This window comes from Bicyclus anynana, chromosome 2 (assembly GCF_947172395.1).
Source record: "Bicyclus anynana chromosome 2, ilBicAnyn1.1, whole genome shotgun sequence".
Lineage (NCBI taxonomy): Eukaryota > Metazoa > Arthropoda > Insecta > Lepidoptera > Nymphalidae > Bicyclus > Bicyclus anynana.
Genome location: NC_069084.1, coordinates 17679446 through 17703466, shown reverse-complemented (window position 1 = coordinate 17703466; position 24021 = coordinate 17679446). Strand labels below are relative to the sequence as shown.

General features: G+C 37.2%; 1 protein-coding gene across 1 annotated transcript; it reads left to right on the top strand.

The window, feature by feature from the left end:
• The first annotated feature begins 1290 nt into the window (after nucleotides 1–1290).
• LOC112044678 (myrosinase 1) lies at nucleotides 1291–23308 on the top strand. Its single transcript, XM_052889547.1, has 12 exons — nucleotides 1291–1374; nucleotides 5976–6085; nucleotides 7088–7235; nucleotides 9048–9214; nucleotides 15469–15594; nucleotides 16428–16562; nucleotides 17481–17569; nucleotides 18308–18455; nucleotides 19021–19187; nucleotides 19870–20022; nucleotides 21229–21320; nucleotides 21976–23308. Exons 1-12 carry the CDS (start codon nucleotides 1346–1348, stop codon nucleotides 22121–22123), a joined length of 1512 nt encoding a protein of 503 aa, XP_052745507.1. The 5' UTR covers nucleotides 1291–1345; the 3' UTR covers nucleotides 22124–23308.
• Nucleotides 23309–24021: the final 713 nt, after the last annotated feature.

The following is a 24021-nucleotide window of genomic DNA, read 5'->3' as shown; positions in this document are numbered from 1 at the left end:
TCTGTTTTTGAAACTATCGCCAGTACGAAACTTTATGACTAATTAACGTACTGTAAAAGGCAAATCTTATATCTCTAATATCTTCTTCATTATTGACGGGGTTTTGGCGACCACCTTCCTTCAAAAATGCTTCGAGTCGATTCTCGTCGAATTGCGAAAGTCGTCATTTTTGAACTTTGCAAAGCATTTTTCTGCACTAGACAAGCCTAAGACCATCTCCATACACGATGAATATGTCGTGAGCGGCTTCGGCAGCTTTTAAACGTTAATGAAAAGCGAAAAAAAGCAGTTGTCGAAAATGCTGATTTTTGCCTCCTATCTACTTAATTTTGGAGCCAGAAAAGTAATGAAAAATTAAGTTGTCCAAAAAACAAATAACACAGTTTTGTACAGCTTTACAACTTCTATAGAATGAATGGACCTATACAATTTGCTACTACTTAGTAATAGATAACAAATTATTGTGAAATACAAGAAAATATAAAATCTCTGCGAACTTTCTTTACAACCTTAATATATTCATCATATATAACTAGCGGAAACCTGAGATTTCGTCCGCATGGAATTCACTTTTTTCACAAATCCCACGGGAACCATGGATTTTCCGGGCTGACAAGTAGCCTATATGTTATTCTTGGGTGAAATCTATTCCCATTTAAAATTTCAGCAAAATAGCTTCAGTAGCCGCAGCGTAAAGGAGCGACAAACATACACACACACTTACACAAACTTTTGCCTTTAAAATATTAGTGTGATGTGATACCCGTGCGAAGCCGGAGCGGGTCGCTATGTTTTTAACAACGTTCACAGTTTTTCTGTAGTGTATTTAGCATCAGAGTTGTACCCGTGCGAAGCTGGGGCGGGTCGATAGTTATACTTATAAACCTTTCTCTTCAATCACTCTATCTATTAAAAAAAACCGCATCAAAATCCGTTGCGTAGTTTCAAAGATTTAAGCATAGCATAGGGTCATAGAGACAGAGAGAAAGCGACTTAGTATGTAGTGATAATACATATCTATACTAATATTATAAAGCTGAAGAGTTTGTTTGTTTGATTGATTAAACGCGCTAATCTCAGCAACTACTGGTCCGATTTGAAAAAATATTTTACTGTTAGATAGCCCATTTATCGAGGAAGGCTAAAGGCTATACATTATCCCCATGTTCCAACGGGAACGGGAACCACGCGGGTGAAACAGCGCGGCGTCAGCTAGTATAGTATAAAACGCACGGCAAATTCCAGCGTTGTGAACATAGCCTTATACGTAGGAGTATAAAACAAGATGACAAATAGTTTCCTCAGTACAACCGGCTGAATTGAATACAATACATACACATTCAACATGTCACCGTGGAGACTGTTCGCAGTGTGGTAAATATTGTTTATATTATAAAATAACTTTTTATACAAAAAATAAGTGTTCAAGAATAATAATAATAAAAATAATGAATTTTTAAATAGTGATTTACATAAAATTAATATGCATTTTATAAGCATTATATAAGATTAAAAATAAGTAAATAAATTTCATATAAGTATTTATACTTTTTTTACTATTATTTACATACTACCACGATCATTAATACTTAATAAGTTTTTTAATGGATTACGTTGTAAAATGAATAATATTTAAAACTGATTAGTAAATCTAAGTAGGTAAATAAACGAAGTACAATCATTAAATACCTACTATAAATTGAAGTGTCTATACCACAGCCTTTCTAGTTGAGTACTGTTTACTAACAAACAAATTAAAAATTAGGGTATAAATCACTAGTCATTCCACACCTAATAATAATTGTAATTTACTTGTTCTTAAATAAATGAAAATAAAGATTAATAAGCTTAGAACAATTAGATTTGGTGAATATATTTTATATAACATTTTATAAATAAATCATACATAATTAAAAATAAATAAGTTATGAAATGAAATGCGTTTTCTACCTTCATTTTTAATTTCTTTGTTAGTAAACAGTACTCATCAAGAAAAGTTATAGGTCTATGTTTTCAAAATAATTGTGCTATATCAATTGTTTAAAAATATTTAAACAAGTACTTCTTTTTAAATTTCTGGCTGCCTGTACGTCCGGACTAATCTTTGCAACGGAACCCATTTTAAGTGGACTTATCATTGGAAGATAGAGGAAGTTATTGAGCAACATATGGCTACTTTTAATGCTAGAAGAATGGTTCCCGCGGGATTTGTGAAAAATTGAATGTCGCGCGGACGAAGTTTCAGGTGTTCGTTAATCTTCTATATTATAACTAAAAGAAATTCGAGTTAGTTATACTATTTTATAACTCAAGAACGGCTGGACCGATTTTGCTGAGCATTTGCAGTGACGTAGTTTAGAACCAGGAGACGGACATAGGATACTTAGGTGGTAGGGCTAGTGTAGGGGTAGGGTAAGGGTAGAGGAGGGATAGGGTAGGAGTAAGGTAGGGTAGTGTTATGGTATAGTAGGGTTAGGATAGGGGAAAGGTAGGGTACGGTAGGGTTAGGGTAGGACTAGGGCAGAGTAGGGTATATGTAGGATAGGGTACGAGTAGGGTAGAAGTAGGGTTCACGCGGAAAAAGTCACGGGCGTCTGCTAGTTATACATATATATAAGAAAGTCTTGTTGCCTACACTATTTATATTTATAATTCAAGTACGGCTAGACCGATTTGACTGAAAATTGGTGGTGAGGTTAGAACCAGGAAACGGACATAGGATACTTAGGGTAGGGGTGGAATAGGAGAAAGGTAGGGTAGGGGTAGTATACTGGTAGGGCAGGGTTAGGGTACGCGGACGATGTCGCGGGCGTCCGCTAGTATTGTAATAAAATAATGATAATTATGATAAAATGCTATTGTTACTTATAACAATAATAATTTTAATAAAATAATAAAATCATGTCAATGTTTGCACACGCAATTTCAAAACGTATAGTAAGGTTTTTAGGTTCCTAGAGCCGTGATAGCCCAGTGGATATGACATCTGCTTCCGATTCCGGAGGGTGTGAGTTCAAATCCGGTCTGGAGCATACATCTCCAACTTTTCAATTGTGTGCATTTTAAGAAATTAAATATCACGTGTCTCAAGCGGTGAAGGAAAAGCGACCACCGTGATGGACTAAGGCCTAACCCGTTTCATTCTGAAAGGAGACTCGAGCTCAGCAGTGAGCCGAATATGAGTTGATAATTAGTACTTAATATATAAATGCAAAGGGTCACGAAATCTCGAAAACCGCTTGATGTATAGCTAAAATTTAACAGAGAGATAGTTTATAATTAGAAGGTATCCACTAAAAACGGATATTGTGATAGGGCCGGATTAAAGAGGTCTAAGGGCGGAAAAAGTCACGGGGGTTCGCTAGTCCTATTATAAGGTCAAGTTATACGAACCCACAGGTCGTCATTTAAGTTAACCTTCATTACCTACTCGTTTAAGTTTAAAACTTACATAATGACTAGATAGGCACTTACATCGTCGCTTTATTGTTAGGTATTTACATAATCTTGAACTTTAAACATTTACTTAATTAATACATAATTAAATTCTCTATTTCAGTTTATTTATTAGATATTATGTACATATATGCCTACCTAGGTTAAAATCTAGGCATGATAACACATTTTTAAATTGTATTGTAGATATATAAGTAAATTGAAAGTATGTAATAGTAAAGGATTTTTTTAGAAGTAACAGGGTATCTGAGTACCTATATCTGATTCTATACCTACTTATAATAAATCTGCAGAGAGCATTGAAAAAACTGAGTTAAGATAGAAAAAATTTAAAAATTCGAAAAAAAAGTCATTACTTGGTCACCCTAGGATTTTTTGGAAAACTATTCAAATTATTTTTAGTTAATTAGATGGTGTCATTTGCGTTTTATCCATTAATTACGGGACATCCTGCATATCTACGTAATTAATGCATACACAAATAAATAACAGGTGAGGGTATACATTCCTTTTTGCCGGATCGCGTACTTTTAGATTAAAGAATTACAATAAGAAGAATAATATGTAGCTTAAGGGCAAAGGGCCGGTTTTTATATGATACTCTGTTATATATAACTTGAAGGACTTGCTATTTATAAATGCTCCCTGCAACACGATAGCACAATGTAGTTACCTACCAACCTACTTAGATAACTTTGGTTACATAACTAAGATGACAGGTATTGTCTGAGAAAACAGATATTTATTCAGCAAGTCAGTGAACTGCTAAATAAATATTCAGAGATATCAAAAGAAAAGTTCAAAAAAGCTTTTTTTCCAAATTAGGTCTTTCCTAGGATTTCCTATAGAATTGATGAACCGATTCGGATTGATTTTAAGAAATCTCAAAGACAATATAAAAAAAAAAAACACTTTTTTGCTGGCTAAATTTGTTTTGCTGGCTCTTTTTGAGCCGAAAAACATCAAAATCTAATAATCTCTAATCATTGCTGGGCTGGCCAGGAGAACTCTATGTAGATATTATGATACTTGTTTTTCTCTTTTCCGTTCATTATGCATAAGCAGTCGGGTTTTTTGTTTTTATAATAATATTTTATTTAAGATCTTTATTTATTACGATTTCTACGTGCATCGTATGGATATAACAATTACAGATAAGCACTTCCAATTTATCATTGATAATCCACAATTTGTAAACAAAAAAGCTAGTAAATACGGAAATAGGTGCCTAGTTATATTAAATTATATCATCATCAATAAAGGCACAGAATATCATTTTTTTCTATGATTATTATTTATATGTTAAGCCCACGTTATAAAATAGTGTAACTAACAGTCATTTGCACGAGAGGTTTTAACGGATGTTAAAAAAGGGTTCAGATACAACAAATGCATTCCCAAATATATGTTCACAGTACCTACGTGCATTTTAACAAAAAATAATTAGAAAAGGACATAAATTATCAATACTTATAATAAATCTGTAGAGAGGTCAATTCTGTAAATGAAATTTATTTCCAAAATAACTATCAGGGGGTGATTAGTGGTCGATGTTTTTTGTCTGTCTGTCTGTCTGTCTGCATGTTCTTTATAGAAACAAAAACTACTCGACGGATTTTAAAGAAACTTGGTACAATTATTCTTCATACTCCTGGACAGGTTATAGTATATTTTCATAACGCTACAATTAATAATCTGCTCGTATTCATAACGAATACGAGCAGAGCAGTGAAGGGAAATGTTGGGATTGGGAAAACGGAATATGTTACTTAATTTTTTAAGCTTTCGCCGCGTGGTATGTTCGTTATTGAAACAAAAACTACTCGACGGATTTTAACGAAACTTGGTAAAAATGTTTTGCACACTCCTGGGCAGGTTGCAGTATACTTTTCATCACACTACAATCAGTAGGAGCAGAGCAGTGAAGGGAAATGTTGGGAAAACGGGAAAAGTTACTCAATTTTTTAAGCTTCCGTCGTCGTCGCGTGGTAGGGTAGGGGTAGAGTAAGGATAAGGTAGGGTTAGGGTAGGGTTGTGGTAGGGTAAGCATAGGATAGGGTACCCTACGGTAGGGATAGGGTAGGGGTAGGGTAGGGGTACGGTAGGGGTAGAGTAGGGGTAAGGTTGGGGTAGTGTAGAAGTAGAGTAGGGGTAGGTTAGAGGTAGGGTAGGGGTAAAAGTAGGGTTTCACGCGGACGAAGTCGCGGGCGTCCGCTAGTTGATAATAAAACAATATAAATTATAAATTATTAATAATAATTTATATCATATATAATACTTTTATGCAAAAATTTGCTAAGTCAAATCTTGAGCTTTAATGTATTCTAAGTTCTATAACCTATAGAATTTGGCCCCCACTTAGATATCATTTCTTTTGTTAGCATAATCGATACCGACACACAATTGTGTTGAATTTGGCTCCCATTTTCACATTTGTTTTAATAGGATATTATTATGTAGTGTAGTGATTACGGTTAGGTTATACATAAAAGTTGGTAATAAACGCTTTTGGTTCCCAGGCTTCTTGCCGAGGGAGCTTGGTGTGCGAGCGAGCTGAAGTTTCCGCCAGGGTTCAAGTTCGGAGCCGCTACTTCTGCTTATCAAATCGAGGGAGCATGGAATGCCAGTGGTAAGACAACATATTCAAAATGTATTTAGATCAAAATTAACCCTTAACTACAGTCATGGGTCCCCTGGACCCATGTTGAATTTATGAACGCGTGTAAAAACACAGCGTCTCCCGGTCCTAGGTACCTTCCGAAAATACGTCAAAGCATGTTGAAAGAACGGACATGCTTCGCTCTCTACTACATGGGTTGGTGTTTGTGTAGGTCCGTGGGACCCACGACAATTATAGTTGCGTAACTTTTTTAGCTTTGGTGACTATCAATTCTACAATACTACAATTTTTTTTCAGTTGTTATGGTAAACCAAATTAATATTTTTGCAAATAAAGATGATATAATAGAGCAACGGTGAAGATGAAATTTGTTCAAATTCACCTGCGGAAGGTACGAAATTCATGCGTATTTTTCTGTTTAGGGCTATTTTTGGTTGTTTGTTTGTAGCGAACAGGCCAAAATTACAGGACTGATTTTAAAAATTCTTTCACCAATGGACAGCTACATTATTAGTAGTTTGTTTGATTAAACGCGCTAATCTCAGGAACTACTGGTCCGATTTGAAAAATGCTTTTAGTGTTAGATAGCCCATTTAACGAGGAAGGCTATAGGCTATATATTATCCCCGTATTCCCAGGGGAACGAGAACCACGCGGGTGAAACCGCGCTGCGTCAGCTAGTAAGTTATATTTTATCTCCGTATTCTTACGAGTACGATTCTTCGCGAGTGAAATTATTCAACCTAAATAGGTCTGCTAGTACCTATTTAGGTTGAATCGGGCATTATAATTAATGGAAGTTTGTCCCGTACATATTAGTTGACTTGTTTGCAATTTCAATTATAAAATTAGTGAAATATTCAATTAGTTTATGTCGGAGAACACTTCGACATCAAAAAATCCAAAACATTCTCCGGTTTCGAAGTGAAACATACTGTAAAGGTTTTTATCTTTGGTACTTAGATTGCAATCAATCAGTGTATTTTTAAGTTTTGATTTTGTTTAACCCAGGCAAGTCGCCGAGTACCTGGGACACAATAACCCACACCCGACCTCACCACATCATTGACCAGAGCAGCGGCGACATCGCCTGCGACTCCTACAACCAATGGAAGGAAGATATAAAAATTGCTTCTGATTTGGGACTGGATTTTTATAGGTAAACCTTTACATTGTTAAGACATTGATCCAGGATCCGTGGAGCATTTTTACAATTGATTACTATCAAGTTAATTTTCTGTAAGTAGCTTCATCTTGATAAGACCCTGAACTTTTATATTTAAGAAAATTCTTGATTCTGATAGCTTCTTCTATCTATCTATATAAAAATTTCTGAGCGTCGCAATGTACCACACAATTTGTGGGACATCGTGGTTGTTAAGTTGTATAACTATTAATTAAGCAACAGTAAAAAAAGCTAGTTAGTAACTACTTTTAATAACCTAGTTATTGATACAAGTTAGGAGGAGGTTAGTTTACCAAAAGTTGTACACCAAAAACCAAAACAGCTATCAGAATCAAGAATTTTCGTAAATATTAAAGATGTTCTCATCAAGATGAAGCTACTTACGGAAAATTAACTTGATCAACTGTAAAATGGGCCAAGTAGTTTTATACAATCGTTAAAGATTGTCATCTAAAGGGGTTAAATCAAACTCTTACCAACTAAAATAGGGTGTTTCATATTTTCGAATGTTCATTGAATTGTAACATCACTTTTAAGTGATTATGCGACCTAGCCAATGGGGATGATGACTAGGTTTGAATATATTGATTTTTATGATACATTCGGGTAAATAAGGTCAATGTTAACTAATTTATACATAAAAAGCAAAGATTGTCCCGATATTCGCAAAATAAATGAGATTATAAAATTTCAAAATCTATTAAAAATATTTTATCGTAATTAGATGAAAATTCATACAGTTTTAGCTTCCTTACATTAAATGTGACATTTTTTAATACGTGAACTATAAGCTTAAACGCACAAATAACAAAGATATTAGTAATTTTGTTTAAACGCCCATACAAATCTAACGATCATTAATTGCCTACGACGTCATTAATTCGTACCATTTTGTATGGAGCGTTTTTCAGGGATCCGCGGCAGCGTCGCAAATCTGACCCTTTAAATCCCTGTAGCTCCGAAAGTAATGATCGCAGATACCCTGTTACTTTTACAAAATTGCTTTACTATTAGCGTACTCTTAATTTATATACAATTTAAAAAACTGTCATCATCCCTATTGCGCCTCCCTCAATACTCCATTGGAACTATTCGTATTCTGAGACATGAGTTTTGTTCCGTAGTAAGCAGATGATGATGACAAAAGCGGAGCCATCGATAGGTATATTTTTTAGAATACCCAAAATTTTGTACAATGCTACGAACCTAATGGTTTGCAAGATGGTCTACTTCGTGGGTAGTTGAAGGAAAATTATGAACAATATAAGAAAAGCTGAAAACCTGACCTGTACCTCTCATGTAGTATCAAAATTTATTATTTTTAATAGTGTAAAATTTCTTATTACTTATTTCAAGGAATTTTTTTGCGAAAAATTCCGCACTTTTGAGATATAGCCCACTACTTCCTAGCCAGGGGCTTACCACAACCTTTTACAAAACCATCATGATATCTGTCCATCTTGTTTTAGGGCGTTAGTAATATTACCTCAGTAAGTAGAGGAGTACTTTTCATGAAAGAAGTCCCGCGGCTAAAACTTGAACTTAAAATTGACAGCGCCTTTTTCAAATGACAATATACCGCCATTACCAAAAGATAATGAGCGCCATTAATACATTAGCGCCGCGTCTGGGGCGAATGAAATTGGCGATGACGTTCAATATCGCTATACGAAACAATTCTGCGATAACCCTCAGGGTGCAAAATGTTGAAACATTATGGAATCGCTACGGATTTATGAGCTTGGGGTAGTAAAAGGTAGCTTTAACAACATTCACCAATTACAGATTTTCTATATCCTGGCCTCGACTCTTGCCAACTGGGTTCCCGGACGCTATAAACGAAGATGGCCGCCGGTACTACGACAACTTGATCAACGGCCTGTTGGAGATGGGAATCGAACCCATGGTCACCATGTACCATTGGGACTTGCCGCAGCGGCTGCAAAATCTTGGTAACTACAATTCTTTTTTACTGCAGGCTTAGGTCTCATATACTAATATTATAAAGTTGAAGAGTTTGTTTGTTTGATTGAACGCGCTAATTAATCTCAGGAACTACTGATCCGTTTTGAAAAATTCTTTCAGTGTTAGATAGCCCATTTATCGAGGAAGGCTATAGGCTATACTTTATACCCGTATTCTTACGGGAATGGGAACCACGCGGGTGAAACCGCGCGGCGTTTACTAGTCTAATAATAAAGGAAATTTAAAGCACTGCTTCGATGATGGTTGGTGGTGATAATATTATTCCAGGAGCGATGGCTTAACGTGCTTTCCCAGGCAACATTTCGGGGCTGTACTTTTTTTTTTAAATTTATTTTATTGATAAGATATAACAATTATTTAACATATCGATACTCTCGCCAAACTGTACAGGCAGTTTGTTGGCGAGTTGACGCTCATTATTCTAGTTATTATTTAAAAGTAATTGCTAAATCTAATTTTAATAACATAATTAAAACTAAGGTAACTTACGAATTTAATATTATAAAATGAAAAAATACAAAAAAAAATTACAAAAGGTGCAAAACAATTTCTATAAAGAAAATCCGTCAGTGATGGGGTCCCCAAGGAAAACTTTCTTTAATTTCTTCTTGAGGACTCCTTCACTGATCTCCCTTTCTTTTTTGAGCCACTCAATTTTATTATATATTTTGGCCACCATGTAGCCGGTAGTTCTTTCACCATAGTAGTTATTGGCTTTTGGCATGATATATTTTTTTTCTGTTATTTCTTACCATCACTGACTTCCCATCTCTAAACTAACCACTAGTCAAACGACGCAGCTACTACTAGATACCAAACAGATCTGCCCCCCCTAGCCAAGTGGCACGTCGATTCTCTTTCTACGATCGCTAACGCTTCAAAAACTAGAAAGATGTATGGGAAAGACAGATGTTGATCACGTGACCTGTCGATAGCAAATGTCATCCCCATACATCTTTCTATCTTTCGAAGCGTTAGCGATCGTAGAAATAGAATCGGCCTGCCACTTGGCTAGAGGCTTGATCTTATCAGAGCAGAATTTGCTTGTTTGCTACAAAATAAAATACAACATAAATGTTATTCATAATAATATATGATATAATAGATATGTAATCTCTCTTGAAGAACTATCACAGTTTATACTGTTCTTAAGCACTTAAAATATTTACAACCAAATATGTACGTCGCATGTCGGCATTAGACTTTGTTCACAACCCAACAAGATAAATTACATGCGAAAGTATAGGACTATCTGTTTGGTATACTATCTTACTTCCTACCCTACTAATATTATAAAGGCGAAAGTTTGTGTGTAAGTATGTTTGTTCCTCTTTTACGCTGCGGCTACTGAAGCGATTTGGCTGAAATTTGGAATTGAAATAGATTTTACTGGATTAACACATAGGCTACTTTTCATCCCGAAAAATCCATGGTTTCCGCGGGATTTGTGAAAAACTGGATTCCATGCGGACGAAGTCGCGGGCGTCCGCTAGTTTTTCCTAAACCGCATAACCGGTTTTGTTGAATTTTAGTATATAGATAAACTGAACCTTGGAGCAGATTTTTGTCTCCAAAATATAAATCTCTTGAAAGTATGAAGAAAAATCTTGAATTTTTCAAATTATATTTGAGAAAATTGGCGCATAAATATTATAAAATGTATTGAGAATTTTGAAAACAACCCTTAAGAGTTGAAACTGATAGAAAATTCGCAAAGTCACGTGTGTTCGTTAGATTCACTATTTATTTCCTTTTTAAAAACTTGAAAATTGACTTACCCAACAGCTATAAACTATAGTAGGCATAGAGAGGCGTGCACTTCATACATGCATTAAAGTACTGCATACCCTAAGAGTTGTTGTCTTAATGCTTATAAAATGAAGATTTTCCCATTTGGTTATTTTTTCTTACTAGTGTATACCCTGATCGACAACCTTATGCACGCTACTGACTACATATTTATTTTAGTTACTTTATAAACATGGCAACCAACTCAGCCATATCAAAGTGTATAAATAAAACTAAAAGTATTATGTAAGGGGTTGTGTTATTGTAAAATGGTCTCACAAATAACTCTCATATTCCATTTAAATCGCAAAGCAAACAGGCATATAGTATCCGATAAGATACAAATTTTGTTTGTCTATACTAATATTATAAAGAGGTAAAGTTTGTAAGTTTGTAAGTTTGTAAGTTTGTAACAATTTTTTGAAATGGGGTAATCTTCGGAACTACTGGTCCGATTTTAAAAATTCTTTCACCAGTAGAATGCTACGTTATCGGGGAGTGCTATAGGCTATATTTTATATTTCTATCATATATAACTACTGAGTTATCGCGGGTTTTCTCTTACAGGTCGGACCGAAAAACTTACTTTTTCGCATGCGCTGTCTCAACCATTGCGTATAACTGAAATAAATGTATGGAGGCTTTTTGAACCTTTAAAAGTTCTACAAAAAAGTCCGCGACACCATATATCTATCTTTTATATTTTAGCAGATATAGTACCTTTAGTACTTTAATAAATTATTTAAATTTTAAACTAAGGTTTACGTCATTATTTACACAACTAAACTTAAATCCTTATCAAAATAAATTATTTAATAATCACAAGGATATTATAGAGATAAGATTTGCCCTTTACAGTATGTTAATTAGTTATATAGTTTCGGAGATAATACAAAATTTCTGAAAGTCGCAAAAATGCCGCTATATGACGCCCCGCGGTTTCAATTACGTGGTTCCCGTTCCCGTGTGAATATGAGGACCAAACATAGCCTATGACACTCGCAAATAATGTAGCTTTCTATTGGTAAAAGAATTTTCCAAATCGGTCCAGTAGATCCAGAGATTACCCCCGACAACCACACAAACTTTACCTCTTTATAGTATTAGGATAGAAGTCGCTTGGGAAATTATAGTCTTTTGGTTATTGCACCACGCACAAAAGGCTGGACCAATTTTGCTGAGGGTAGGGATAGGATAGGGGTAGAGAAGGGGTAGGATAGAGGTAGGGTAGGGGTAATTTAGGGAAAGTGTAGGGTAGGGTAGGGTAGGGTACGGATAAGGTAGGGGTAGTGTAGGGTAGGGGCAAGGTAAAGGTAGGGGAAGGATATGGAACGTATAGGGTAGGGGAGGAGTAGGATAGGGGTAAGGTAGGGCAAGGTAGGGTAGGGGTAGAGTACGGGTAGGGTAGGGTTAGGGTAGGGGTAAGGTAGGGGTAGGGAAGAGTTAGGGTTAGCGGTAGGGTAGGAGTAAGGTAGGGGTAGGGTAGGGGTAGATTAAGGGTAGGGTAGGATAGGGTATGGATAGGCTAAGGGTAGGGTTAGGGTAGGGGTAAGGTGGGGGGAGGGTAGGGTTAGCGTTAGCGGTAGGCTAGGAGTAAGGTTAGGGTAGGGTAGGTTAGGGTTGGGTAGGTTTACGAACAGGGTAAGGTAGAGGTAGAGAAGTTTACATCAATTTTTACGCGGGCGTCCGCTAGTATAATATAATCACACGCACCTTCCATAAATAAACTTACATTAATTTATTTCATAGTCAAATACTTACCTATTTAGATGGATATTATAACACACCACATTTTATGACGACATACCTAGTTTGTGAACCTATGCTTCTACCTTATTTAGGCAAGTAAGAACATTTTATGCATAGGACGATTTAGGTTATGGACCATGGGCGTAGCCAAGATTGCATCCAGGGGGGAGACAGTTATATTTTAAATTGAGTATCTCACATTACTAAATTGATCCGACCAAATCATAGTTTTCCCGGCCGAAATCCAAACCGAATTTCAGCTTCAGCCTCAGTTTCGGTTTCGGCCGGTTTTAGCCGAAACGATTCTTTCTTAAGTAACCGGTCGCTCAGCTGGAGAGGGGGGAGGGGGGGGGCAGCTGCCCTCCATGCCCGTACCTCGCTACGCCCATGTTATAGACCCCACAAACTTCCTATATTCCAAAGCCACCACGGTCTAAACTCTGTAATTGGCTATAGTATGAGTCATCATCATCATCCATCATCATAATATCAGCCGATGGACGTCCACTGCAGATAAGAACCCTTTTGTAGGGACTTCCAAACATCACGCTCCTGAATTCCTAATCAGCGAATCCCTGCGACTCGCTTGATATCGTCATTCCACCTGGTGGGTGGTCGACTGCACTTTTTAGTGCGGGGTCACCATTCCAGCACCTTGTGTACCAAACAGCTTTTACTACGTGGCCCGCTCATTGCCAATACAGCTTCGCGAGTCGTTGCGGTGATTCCGGTCGGGTTCTACTCATTTCTGATTCGATCACTCGAAGATACTACGAGCTTAGCTCGTTCCATCGTCCGTTGAGTGACGAGTCTTCATATGAGGCACATAGTTAGGCATGGTAGGAACATGAGCTGACAAACTTTTCATAAAATGAGGTATAATCGGATGCAATATTTATGACTTCTCGGAAATAAACTGCGAATGCTATATGTATATTGCTTCAGTAGGTCGTACATGAAGTACGCTTCTGGTGGGAGGGAAGCACGCGCAGGGTAATGCTATTGGGCAGCCTAATGCACTGTCGCCGCGTTCCTACATTACAACGGACGCCCGCGACTTCGTTCGCATGGAATTCAGTTTTTCACAAATCCAGCGGGAACTATGGATTTTCCGGGATGTAATGTAGCCTATGTGTTAATCCAGAGTAAAATCTATTTCCATTCCAAATTTCAGCCAAATCGCTTCTGTAGCTGCAGCGTAAAAGAGGAACAAACATACTTACACACTTACAAAACTTTCGCCTTTATAATATTAGTGTGATGTGATAGATGCTACTGTTCACGACCTCTTGCTAGTCTTAATAAAGCTGCAGATGGATGGATGGACAGTAAGGTTTCATGTTTTCTTGAACGAATACTCTTTTGTTCATGAAACAATGAAATGTTTTATTTGCACTACCTATATTTTTATTGTCATTGTTGAGAACACCTGACAAATGATTGCATATTACTTGTAATAATAATTAATTTTATTGTGAAAAACCTATTTGAGTAACACGGTTGTGTTATACGGACGACGTCATAACGGCTGAACAAACAAAACCACTTAACAGCAGCGGGGGTAGTGCGGCAGACATAATAATTATTATTTTATTCTGTCATTCATAATTATCAACCCCTATTCGGCTCACTGCTAAGCACGAGTCTCCTATCAGAATGAGAGGGGTTAGGCCAATAGTTTACCACGCTGGTCTAATGCGGATTGGCAGACTTCACACACGTAAATAATTAAAAAATTCTCAGCAGGTTTCCTCACGATGTTTATCCTTCACTATTTGAGACACGTGATAGTAATTTCTTAAAATGCACATACATGAAAAGTTGAAGATGCATTACCCGGACCGGATTCGAATTTTCGAAGACTTATTTTCGAAGAATAAGAAGAGGGCATAGGGTTTTCGAAAATTCGAAGACCCTATGCCCTCCAGAATTGGGTGCAGAGGTCATATCCACTGAGCTATCACGGCATTTCTTTTATTTATTCTGAGCTTAGGGTCAATTGACACTATCGCGGATTGGAACGGAAGCGTCAATTTATACTCTGTACTCTATTAAATCTATGGTCAATTTCGCCTCATTGCGTGAAAAAGCGCGCGAATTCGCGAGACTGCTCACGAATGTTCTTCTCTCGTTTCCTGCACCGCTACCTTTCAAATTACTTCGCGCCTTTTCCCACGTCCCAAGGTGCTGGTCCCTTCCCGCACTATCGCAGGTGAACCCCCCACTGTCGATTGACTACATTTTGACGGCCTCCGTGGCGCAATGGTATGCGCGGTGAATTTACAAGACGGAGGTCCTGGGTTCGATCCCCGGCTGGGCAGATTGAGATTTTCTTAATTTGTCCAGGTCTGGCTGGTGGGAGGCTTCGGCCGTGGCTAGTTACCACTCTACCGCCAAGCGATTTAGCGTTCCAGTACGATGCCGTGTAGAAACCGAAAGGGGTGTGGATTTTTATCCTCCTCCTAACAAGTTAGCCCGCTTCCATCTTAGACTGCATCATTACTTAGCATCAGGTGAGATTGTAGTCAAGGGCTAACGTTTAAAGAATAAAAAAAAAAAACATCAAGCGAGTCGCAGGGGTTGGCTGGATGCAGGTGACTCAGGATCGTGATGTTTGGAAGTCCTTACCAAAAGGCCTATGTCCTGTAGTGTTTTATGACTTTTGTTACTTTTTTGGTTACAGGTGGCTGGGCCAACCCCAAGGTGGTGGAATGGTTCGAGGATTACGCGCGGGTTCTGTACAAATTGTATGGAGACCGCGTGAAGACTTGGATCACTATCAACGAGCCTTTCTCCATGTGTACACTAGGTATCGTTAATCTTTTTATCAGCATGATTTCTTCGATGATGACGGACGGAGGACGTACGGACAGATGGACAAGACGGAGGTTCGGGGTTCGATCCCCGGCTAGGCCGATTGATTTCTTAATTGTTCAAGGTTTGGCTTGTGGAAGATAACGAAACTCGCACTTGCGAGTTACAAAAATATCGTTACAGAATAGCCTAGCAGTACAGGCTCTATCAGCCTATTTACTAACTTAACATAAAGACGGAAATAACCAAAGATTCCCTCATAAAATATGTCAGCCAAAATGTACCTTAACTATATTCAAAAACAACGCTTACTATATGGCTGTAACGGCCTTTAATAAGCTACCCAGTAAGTTGCAAGCAATGCCTCTCCAAACTTTTAGGAAAGAATTAAATAAATGGCTGCTCGAACAGACTTTTTATAAAATAAATGAATTTACCAATTTCATGAAATAATGACATTATGACATAAGAAATTTAATCTATTCATTTTCATCATCGATTTATTTTTCATTTCCATATATCATTTCAAAGTTTTGTTCTGTAAATAGCAAAATTTTATTTATGGTTTATTATAATAAAAATTGATAATAAAAATTGTAATAAATATATGTCAAATTTAGGTTGAAATTTTTATTGTAAATTTTCACATCAAATATAATTATGTTATTAGGATAAATTATTGAAATTAATATTTTAATTGTAAAAATCTTGCATACTGTAATCATTTGAATGTCTAGGTAACTCAATAATTTTAAGACCAAAACATGTACCACATTCTAGCAAATAAATGATTTGATTTGATTTGTGATTGTATTATACGTACCACAGGATACGCTATGGTCGCCTTCTCAGCCGGTGTTACGGACCAAGACGTCGGGACGTATCTCTGCATTAAAAACGTCGTCATGGCACACTCCAAAGCTTGGAGGCTTTATGATCGAGACTTCAGGAACAAATTCGGAGGTAAGACACCGTTCATTCGTTATTTTCCTATTGCCAATTGCTTATTTGACTTTTTTATTGTATGTAATATTAAAAATATGCTAGGTAATAGAAGAGGAGCTCTTTCGGAGATACGGAACATCTCTGCGGCGATGCCGAGGGTCGCTCAAAAACCCTAAAGCCCACTCTAAAACTTATAAAAATGTCACATTGAATAAACAGAAGCTAAAGTTATAGGTATTTCAATAACACCATGGCTATTTTAAAAGTATTAGTAGAATAATTTGCATAAATTCCCATTGATACTACTCGTATTTAATGAAGTAGGTACTAATTATGATGCTTGCAAATTAGTACTATGAAATAAGAGGAAAGTCAAGTAGATTCCTATATGTAATATTATTCATGTAGAAACATTATGTATGTACTTGCAGTAGACCTAAATTGGCTTACCTTATCACAAAAATACATACTTACACGCCTGAAATAATAATAATTTCATACTATTTGTACACGTATACACGTATATTTTTATCCTTGTTCTATGACTATTAAGGCCGGTGCACACTGGCGAGCAGCAGCGTAATGACAAGATAATGTACCGGAAAGGTGACGTCATTTTAACACCAGTGTCGTCAACAATAATTTAATGATGGCAAATGGTGTACGATGCGCCTCGATTATATCTGCCGGCTTTTTCATGTGATACAGACGCTGTACTTTCTTTTATAAAGAAACAAGATTTGATTGTCTCACTGTTTGAACTGAATAGGTTTAGAAATTACTGGACTGATTTGAAAAAGGCTTTCACCCTCAGAATCTTATATTATCTTTTTTGTCTTATATAGGCTATGGTTTACTCCCGTCTACGCGGATGAAACCGTGGGGCGTCTGTTATTATTAATACTTTTATTCTATGCCATTTTCCATTTGCCTCAGGTCGGGTGGGCATTGCCAATCAACTTTTCTACCTAAAACCGGCAACAAAGGAAGATGAAGAAATAGCTTCGTTGGGCCATGAGTTTTTCGTGAGTTTACTTTTGTTTAATTTGGAGTTAAGGTCGGATGTTACATAATGCAATAAGTTTAATTGAGGATTGAGTAATATGGTTGAAGCGTAATTAACCGTCATTCTTGAAACAAACAAAATCAATATCAATATTTGACAATTAAACATGTTTAAGCGATTAGGTATTCGGGAGCGTAATCATCGTCTACTGCAATTACTGTTTTCCAATTGCTTGGTAGACGGTCGAGTCTACGAATTAAGAAGCTACGATATCTGACACCAAGACATCTAAATTATCTAAATCTTATTGCAATTTTGAGATTCGATGGCAGTATTTCTTCTGGTGTATCCTTTACGCCTAATATCACCTGATTTAAAACGGTCAAACCCTCCATAAATTGACTTTTGCTGACTTCCTCCCTGCCTTTTCTAAAAAGTTCGTTGAGATCGCGAAACGACTGTGCTGCTTTCTATCCATCCTTACTCGAAGTGGTTGTGCTAATAAATTTGATTTTAAACGTGCATTTTTCCAAAACAATGGAGAAAAACGTGATGATAATTATGCTGGATAATTATACATCAACCTATTGCAATCATTATGTCGGCAAAATCGGATTAGAAATAAAAATGAACCTAGAAAGCTGAATTTTGGATGTGACGTAGGAGAAAAAAGCTCATTTTCAAATTCTTGACCAAGATCTCCTATGTTCCACCATCTTAAAAAAAGGGTAGAATTCATAATTCAATTCTTTTTCAGTATGGCCTATATTCTCACCCCATGTACTCTAAAGAAGGAGGCTGGCCGGCTGGCATAGAGAGAGTCATAGAGCAGAACAGCAAGAAAGCTGGCTTCGCAAGATCTAGACTGCCGCCGTTTACTGATGAAGAAAAAGAAATAGCAAGAGGTAGGTGGTTATCCTGTGATTACGGATCACAAGGCCCTGGGTTCGACGCCTGGCTCGAACTATGTAATATAGAACTTTTCTTCTTATAAGACATTTTCAGTAATTCTCAGCACAGAGTTAAATGGTTGGTGGTGTTACAGCCCCGTGCCTTGGAGAGAACGTTAAATTTTTGGTCTGAATAATGTGGCGTTGCAGACAGAAGCGTAACTATCGTCGTATCAGCCTTATCAATGATATCTGTATCTACCTAGGCCTACAGGCCTCTTACGTGTAAAAGCAAAAATTTGTAAAATGTAATCCACAATCTTACTTCATTCATTGCTTAAGCATGCACCCAAAAGTTGAAAACATCCTACACATAAGCTAAGTCACTGTCATATTTATTTTAAGCGGGCATTTTTGTTTCTTTTGTGAGAAATCTTTACTCTTTATTAAATGAGCCCCCCCAACAAGTAATTTTGATACAAGCCACACTACGCCATTAGATGCAGCACACTGTTCATAATGAACTTACGTTACGCCTGCTTCTATTCATTGTCATAATAATTATTATTATTGTCAACAGGAGCATACGACTTTTACGGCTTTAACTATTACTCCTCCCGAATAATTCGAAGGCGCGGCGATGAAGAGGATTTGTTAGCTCGCTCCCCTTTCAAAAATATTAGAGAATTAAACGCCATATTGGAAGTTGATCCCACATGGAAGAAGTCAAGCAGTTTCTGGTTTTATGTAAGTCATATTTTATTGCTTCTTCTTTCATTTCATGCTATACTCCGCGCCACGAAACAGTCCCGTAGACGCATTGTCACTTGATAATGGCGGTCTTATTGTCATTTGTGTAAGGCACTGTCAATTTTAGTTCAGGTTTTAGCCGCGGGACTTCTTTTGTGGCGCAGAGTCTACTAATTTCAATGACCCTGGCCAAAAACTGACTGACTGACTATTTGTATTACATTTTTTGCCGAACTCTCTGGCACAGTTGGTATTGCTGTGGTTCTCAACGGTGGTCCTGGGTGGGTGGGTGTAGGATTTTATATTTCCTAAATTGGCTCAGGTCTATTCACTAATTAGGTCTTTAAACATATTAAAATAAACATCAAATCAACTGAGAAATGTCATCTACTGTATGATACCCACGAATGGTTGCCAGTAGGGAGCTGATAGAATCTAACCTAGGGTGGTAAGTGATGATACAATCTAAGATGGAAGCGAGCTAACTTGTGGAGGAGGGTGAAAATCCACACCCTTTTCAGTTTCTACACGGCATCGTACCGGAACGCTAAATCACTTGGCGGTACGTCTTTGTTGGTAGGGTGGTAACTAGCCACGGCCGAAGCCTCCCCCAGTCAAAAAAATTTTAGTTACCATTAACGATTAGGCCGATTCTTAACTTTTTTTTATTTGTTTACAGGTGTACCCACCAGGCATGCGTAAACTGCTGTCGTGGGTAAAGGATCAATATGGGGACGTTGAGATTGTGATCACAGAGAATGGATACTCTTCTACAGGCACTGAACTAAACGACATTGACAGAATCAAGTATTACAGAGATCATTTAGAGCAGGTGAGATAATACGAGCATAATTTCATTTTGTGACTTGTTACCTTGAGGTTAAAGCTTATCTAAAGCAGGGTTTCTCAAAGTGAGGTACGCGAACCCCTAGGGGTTAGGTAAGGGCAGGGGGTTCGCGACAAGATTTACGTAATGGTGGCCTGATAAGTGATACCGAGTCAGAATTAAGGTTAAAATTGTCCAAAATTACTCCTAACATTGAATCCATTTGCGACAAGAAACAAGCACACCCATCACATTAATATTACCAAGACATTTGTTTTGGTACTTTATGTGTTACCTTTTTTTCAAATAAAAACCTTATTTTCTTCAACAGTTAAATTAAATTATCTAAAAATCATTAGTTTGTGGGGTTCGTGGAGTCGAAAGTTTGATAAATTAAATTAATTAAATAAAGCGATAAATTAAATTTTCACCTATTAGTACTAGTGTGTGTATCTTCATCGTCTTCATCATTATCAGCGGATGGACGTCCACTGCTGGACATAGGCCTCTTGTATGGACTTAACAAAACGGTCTCGAGCCGCCAGTATCCAGCGGCTCCCTGCAACCCTCTTGATGTCCTCGGTCTAAATAGTGGGGGGCCGACCAACACTGCATTTTCTGGTGCGGGGTCGCCAATCCAGCACCTTGGGACCCCAATGCCTATCGGCTCTTCGAACTATGTGTCTTGCGCATTGCCAGTTCAGCTTTGCGATTCGCTGAGCTATGTCAGTGACGAGATCTGATTCGATCACGCAGACATTCAACAACGTTATCATTATCAACCCATATTCGGCTCACTGCTGAGCTCGAGATTGCTCTCAGAATGAGAGGGGTTAGGACAATAGCCCACCACGCTGCCAAATGCGGATTGGCAGACTTCACACACTTAGAGAATCAAGAAAATTCTCTGGTATGCAGGTTTCCTCACGATGTTTTCCGTCAACATTTGAGACACGTGAAATATTTAATTTCATAAAATGTACGGACCGGACTCGTACCCACACCCTCCGGAATCGGAGGCAGAGGTCATGTCCACTGGGCTATTACGGCTCTCAACGTAATCACTCAACGACGTAACACTGTAGGTATAATATACTCAGAGCCACAATTATCCGCCCTCTTTAATATGGCACGAGTATATTAAAGTGGGCGGATAATTGTTCCTTTGAGTATGTAATGTTGTTGATTTAATTTAATTTCACTGTTTCTCAGGTGCTGCTAGCAATACACAAGGACAAGGTCAATATCACGGGGTACACGGCGTGGTCTCTCATAGACAACTTCGAATGGAATGAGGGTTACTCGTACGTATCACACTAGCCTACCGCCCCGCCGTAGTTCCCATTCCCGCGAGATGAAAAATAAAGTGGCTTTCTAGTGGTAAAAGAATTTCAAAATCGGTTCAGTAGATCCAGAGATTACCCCCTACAATACCACAAACTTTAACTCCATAATATTTACTTGACCAACGTTATATAACACCACCAACTGCTGGCTGAGAAGTTTTACTTCTATATTTCTTAGAAGAATGGCTCAGTATTACATAGCACAACGTCTAGGCCAAATACTATCTAGAACCCAGAACCTCGTGATCAGAAGTCATATAATATTAGTGTTGTTATATGAGAGTTGACTAATAGTGCTTACATTGCAGAAAGTACTCATTAAAAAGTACCTACATAGTATATTACAGAATTACCTAATTTTTAATCATTGTTAAATTAGAATTATCAAGTAATTAGATTTTTTTTCGATATAAGTAAATTGCCGGGTAGTTAGATGGCCAGGGCCGTGATTGGGCATTTCCTTTTATAACAACATTGGTCGTCTAAACTAAACCATTTGACGGATTGCAACATACGAGTTGCAAGAGTGGTCCTCTCAGTTATCGGCGTTATTTCTTGTAAATATATCACATTGTTTATTGATTTATTATAACAAATAACTTTATATTTTCAGAACAAAGTTCGGACTGTACGAAGTGAATTTCAATGACCCAAAACGCACGCGGACGGCGAGAGACTCCGCCAAGTATTACAAAAACGTGATCAAAACTAACGATATTGAAATACCAAAGAGTTTTAACATTATCTCTGATGAATTGTAAAAAGTAATGTTTTATACAGGGTGCTGGGGAGTATTTACCATAACTTCAAGGTGTTGACAAGTCCACTTAGAGGAGCCGAACTGGATAGCTAATATTTTTTAACTAATAAAAACTTTTTGTTTTTATACAAATTAATTCAAATAATTCCGGCTTTACATGTAACTCACGCCTTTATTATAATATGGCTACGTCATATTTATAAGGACGCGTATATCTATTTACAAAAGAAATATTATTTACTCCGAAAATATTAAATTTAAAACACATGTTTAAGAGTATTTATGACATGTTATTTGAACATTTTTAATTAATTTTCGGTAAAGAATATAACCTCAAAGTTATGGGAAATACTCCCCAGCAACCTGTATAGTCCAATAGCATGTTATGGTCAGACCATCGTTTATAAAAGCTGACAGACACTTTCGTGGCAACCGTCCGCTGTTAGGTTTAAAATCCTATAATGCCTTTATGTCCTCTAACGGATGGTTACAACAAAACTAAGAGTCTGGCGACTGGAGGAATGGAATTTAAAAAAAATACGTCCATACTTTGACAATTTGAGGATCCGGTCTCTTAAAACCTGCTACTTTCCAAATACACGACAGTCTACACACCGTAATTGTCTACATACTTACTTACCAGGACCAAAGGCTGAAAAACTTTCAGTCTTCCTAAACTGGCGCATGTCTAGCTCCCGCAGACTCTTGTTCCATACGTAATACAATTGTATACATACCCCGGTACTATTTATCCCAGTGCCACTCTTTTGAGTTAAATTAATATTGGACTATGCAAGCGAAGCTTTCATCTTTGATTGCTTCACTTACCATCAGGTGAGATTGTAGTCAAATTCTAACTTTTAAGGAATAAAATAAAACATCACGGTCCAAAGTTGCCTACCGTACTTATCTATGGTATTTATGGTCTGACAAACTCTCAGCTTTTGTAAAAATCAGGAAGATCTGGCGATCACATGGTCATTATTTACAAAAAAAAATCTCGCCATGTTTCGTAAAAAGGAGGAACTAATTTCTTCTAATAGCATAATAGGGTTGCAATGGAAAAATATTGTTTTGCCAGTAGCCAGGGTATTATGAAATAAAAAGTATTTGTAACTAGTTATAGTAATAGTAACTTTATTAAGTTCCTAAGTTGTAATATAATAAATGTTATATTCACGACAAATTGTTTTTTAATTGATATAACACCCCAAGTTTTGATGAACCAATGAAATAAAGCTTAAAACTTGCTTCATTTGCCTACAAGAACCGTATGGAAATGGGGTCATTTGGTTTTGAATGATGCTTGTTTGTTTAAGTAACAGACAAAAAAAATATAAGCAGAAAGGAAATCATTCACGCTTCATACATTTTTGGGCTTTTTTGAAACTGAAAAATTACATGAATCGTTAGAACTAGTCATTTCAAATGACTAGTTCTATAAAAGCTAATATCGCACAAAAGTTATCGGATGGCTCTGAATCAAGTTATAGAGGTTCGATAATTCATCATTTTTATACATTTTTTCGCTTTTCAAATAGCCTGCCAAGTAAAAAAAGTATGAACTGCCCTTTTGGAGTAATAGTCAGTAAAACACAAATGTTGTAGGATTACTATGAACCAAGTTAAACATTTTGTAAGTGCCCAATCAACTAAATGGTTGATTTGATACGTATCTCGTGGCATAAACGTTGTATTTTTTTTATTCTTTACAAGTTAGCCCTTGACTATAATCTCACCTGATGGTAAGTGATGCAGTCTAAGATGGAAGCGGGCTAACTTGTTAGGAGGAGGATGAAAATCCACACCCCTTTCGGTTTCTACACGGCATCGTACCGGAACGCTAAATCGCTTGGCGGTACGTCTTTGCCGGTAGGGTGGTAACTAGCCACGGCCGAA

What these genes read in the sequence shown, in the direction of transcription:
- LOC112044678 (XM_052889547.1), top strand. Translation starts at nt 1,346, where the DNA reads ATGTCACCGTGGAGACTGTTCGCAGTGTG. An exon ending in GGGAGCATGGAATGCCAGTG is followed by an intron (nt 6,086 to 7,087) that starts GTAAGACAACAT and finishes TGTTTAACCCAG; the next exon opens with GCAAGTCGCCGAGTACCTGG. An exon ending in CTTCAGGAACAAATTCGGAG is followed by an intron (nt 16,563 to 17,480) that starts GTAAGACACCGT and finishes CATTTGCCTCAG; the next exon opens with GTCGGGTGGGCATTGCCAAT.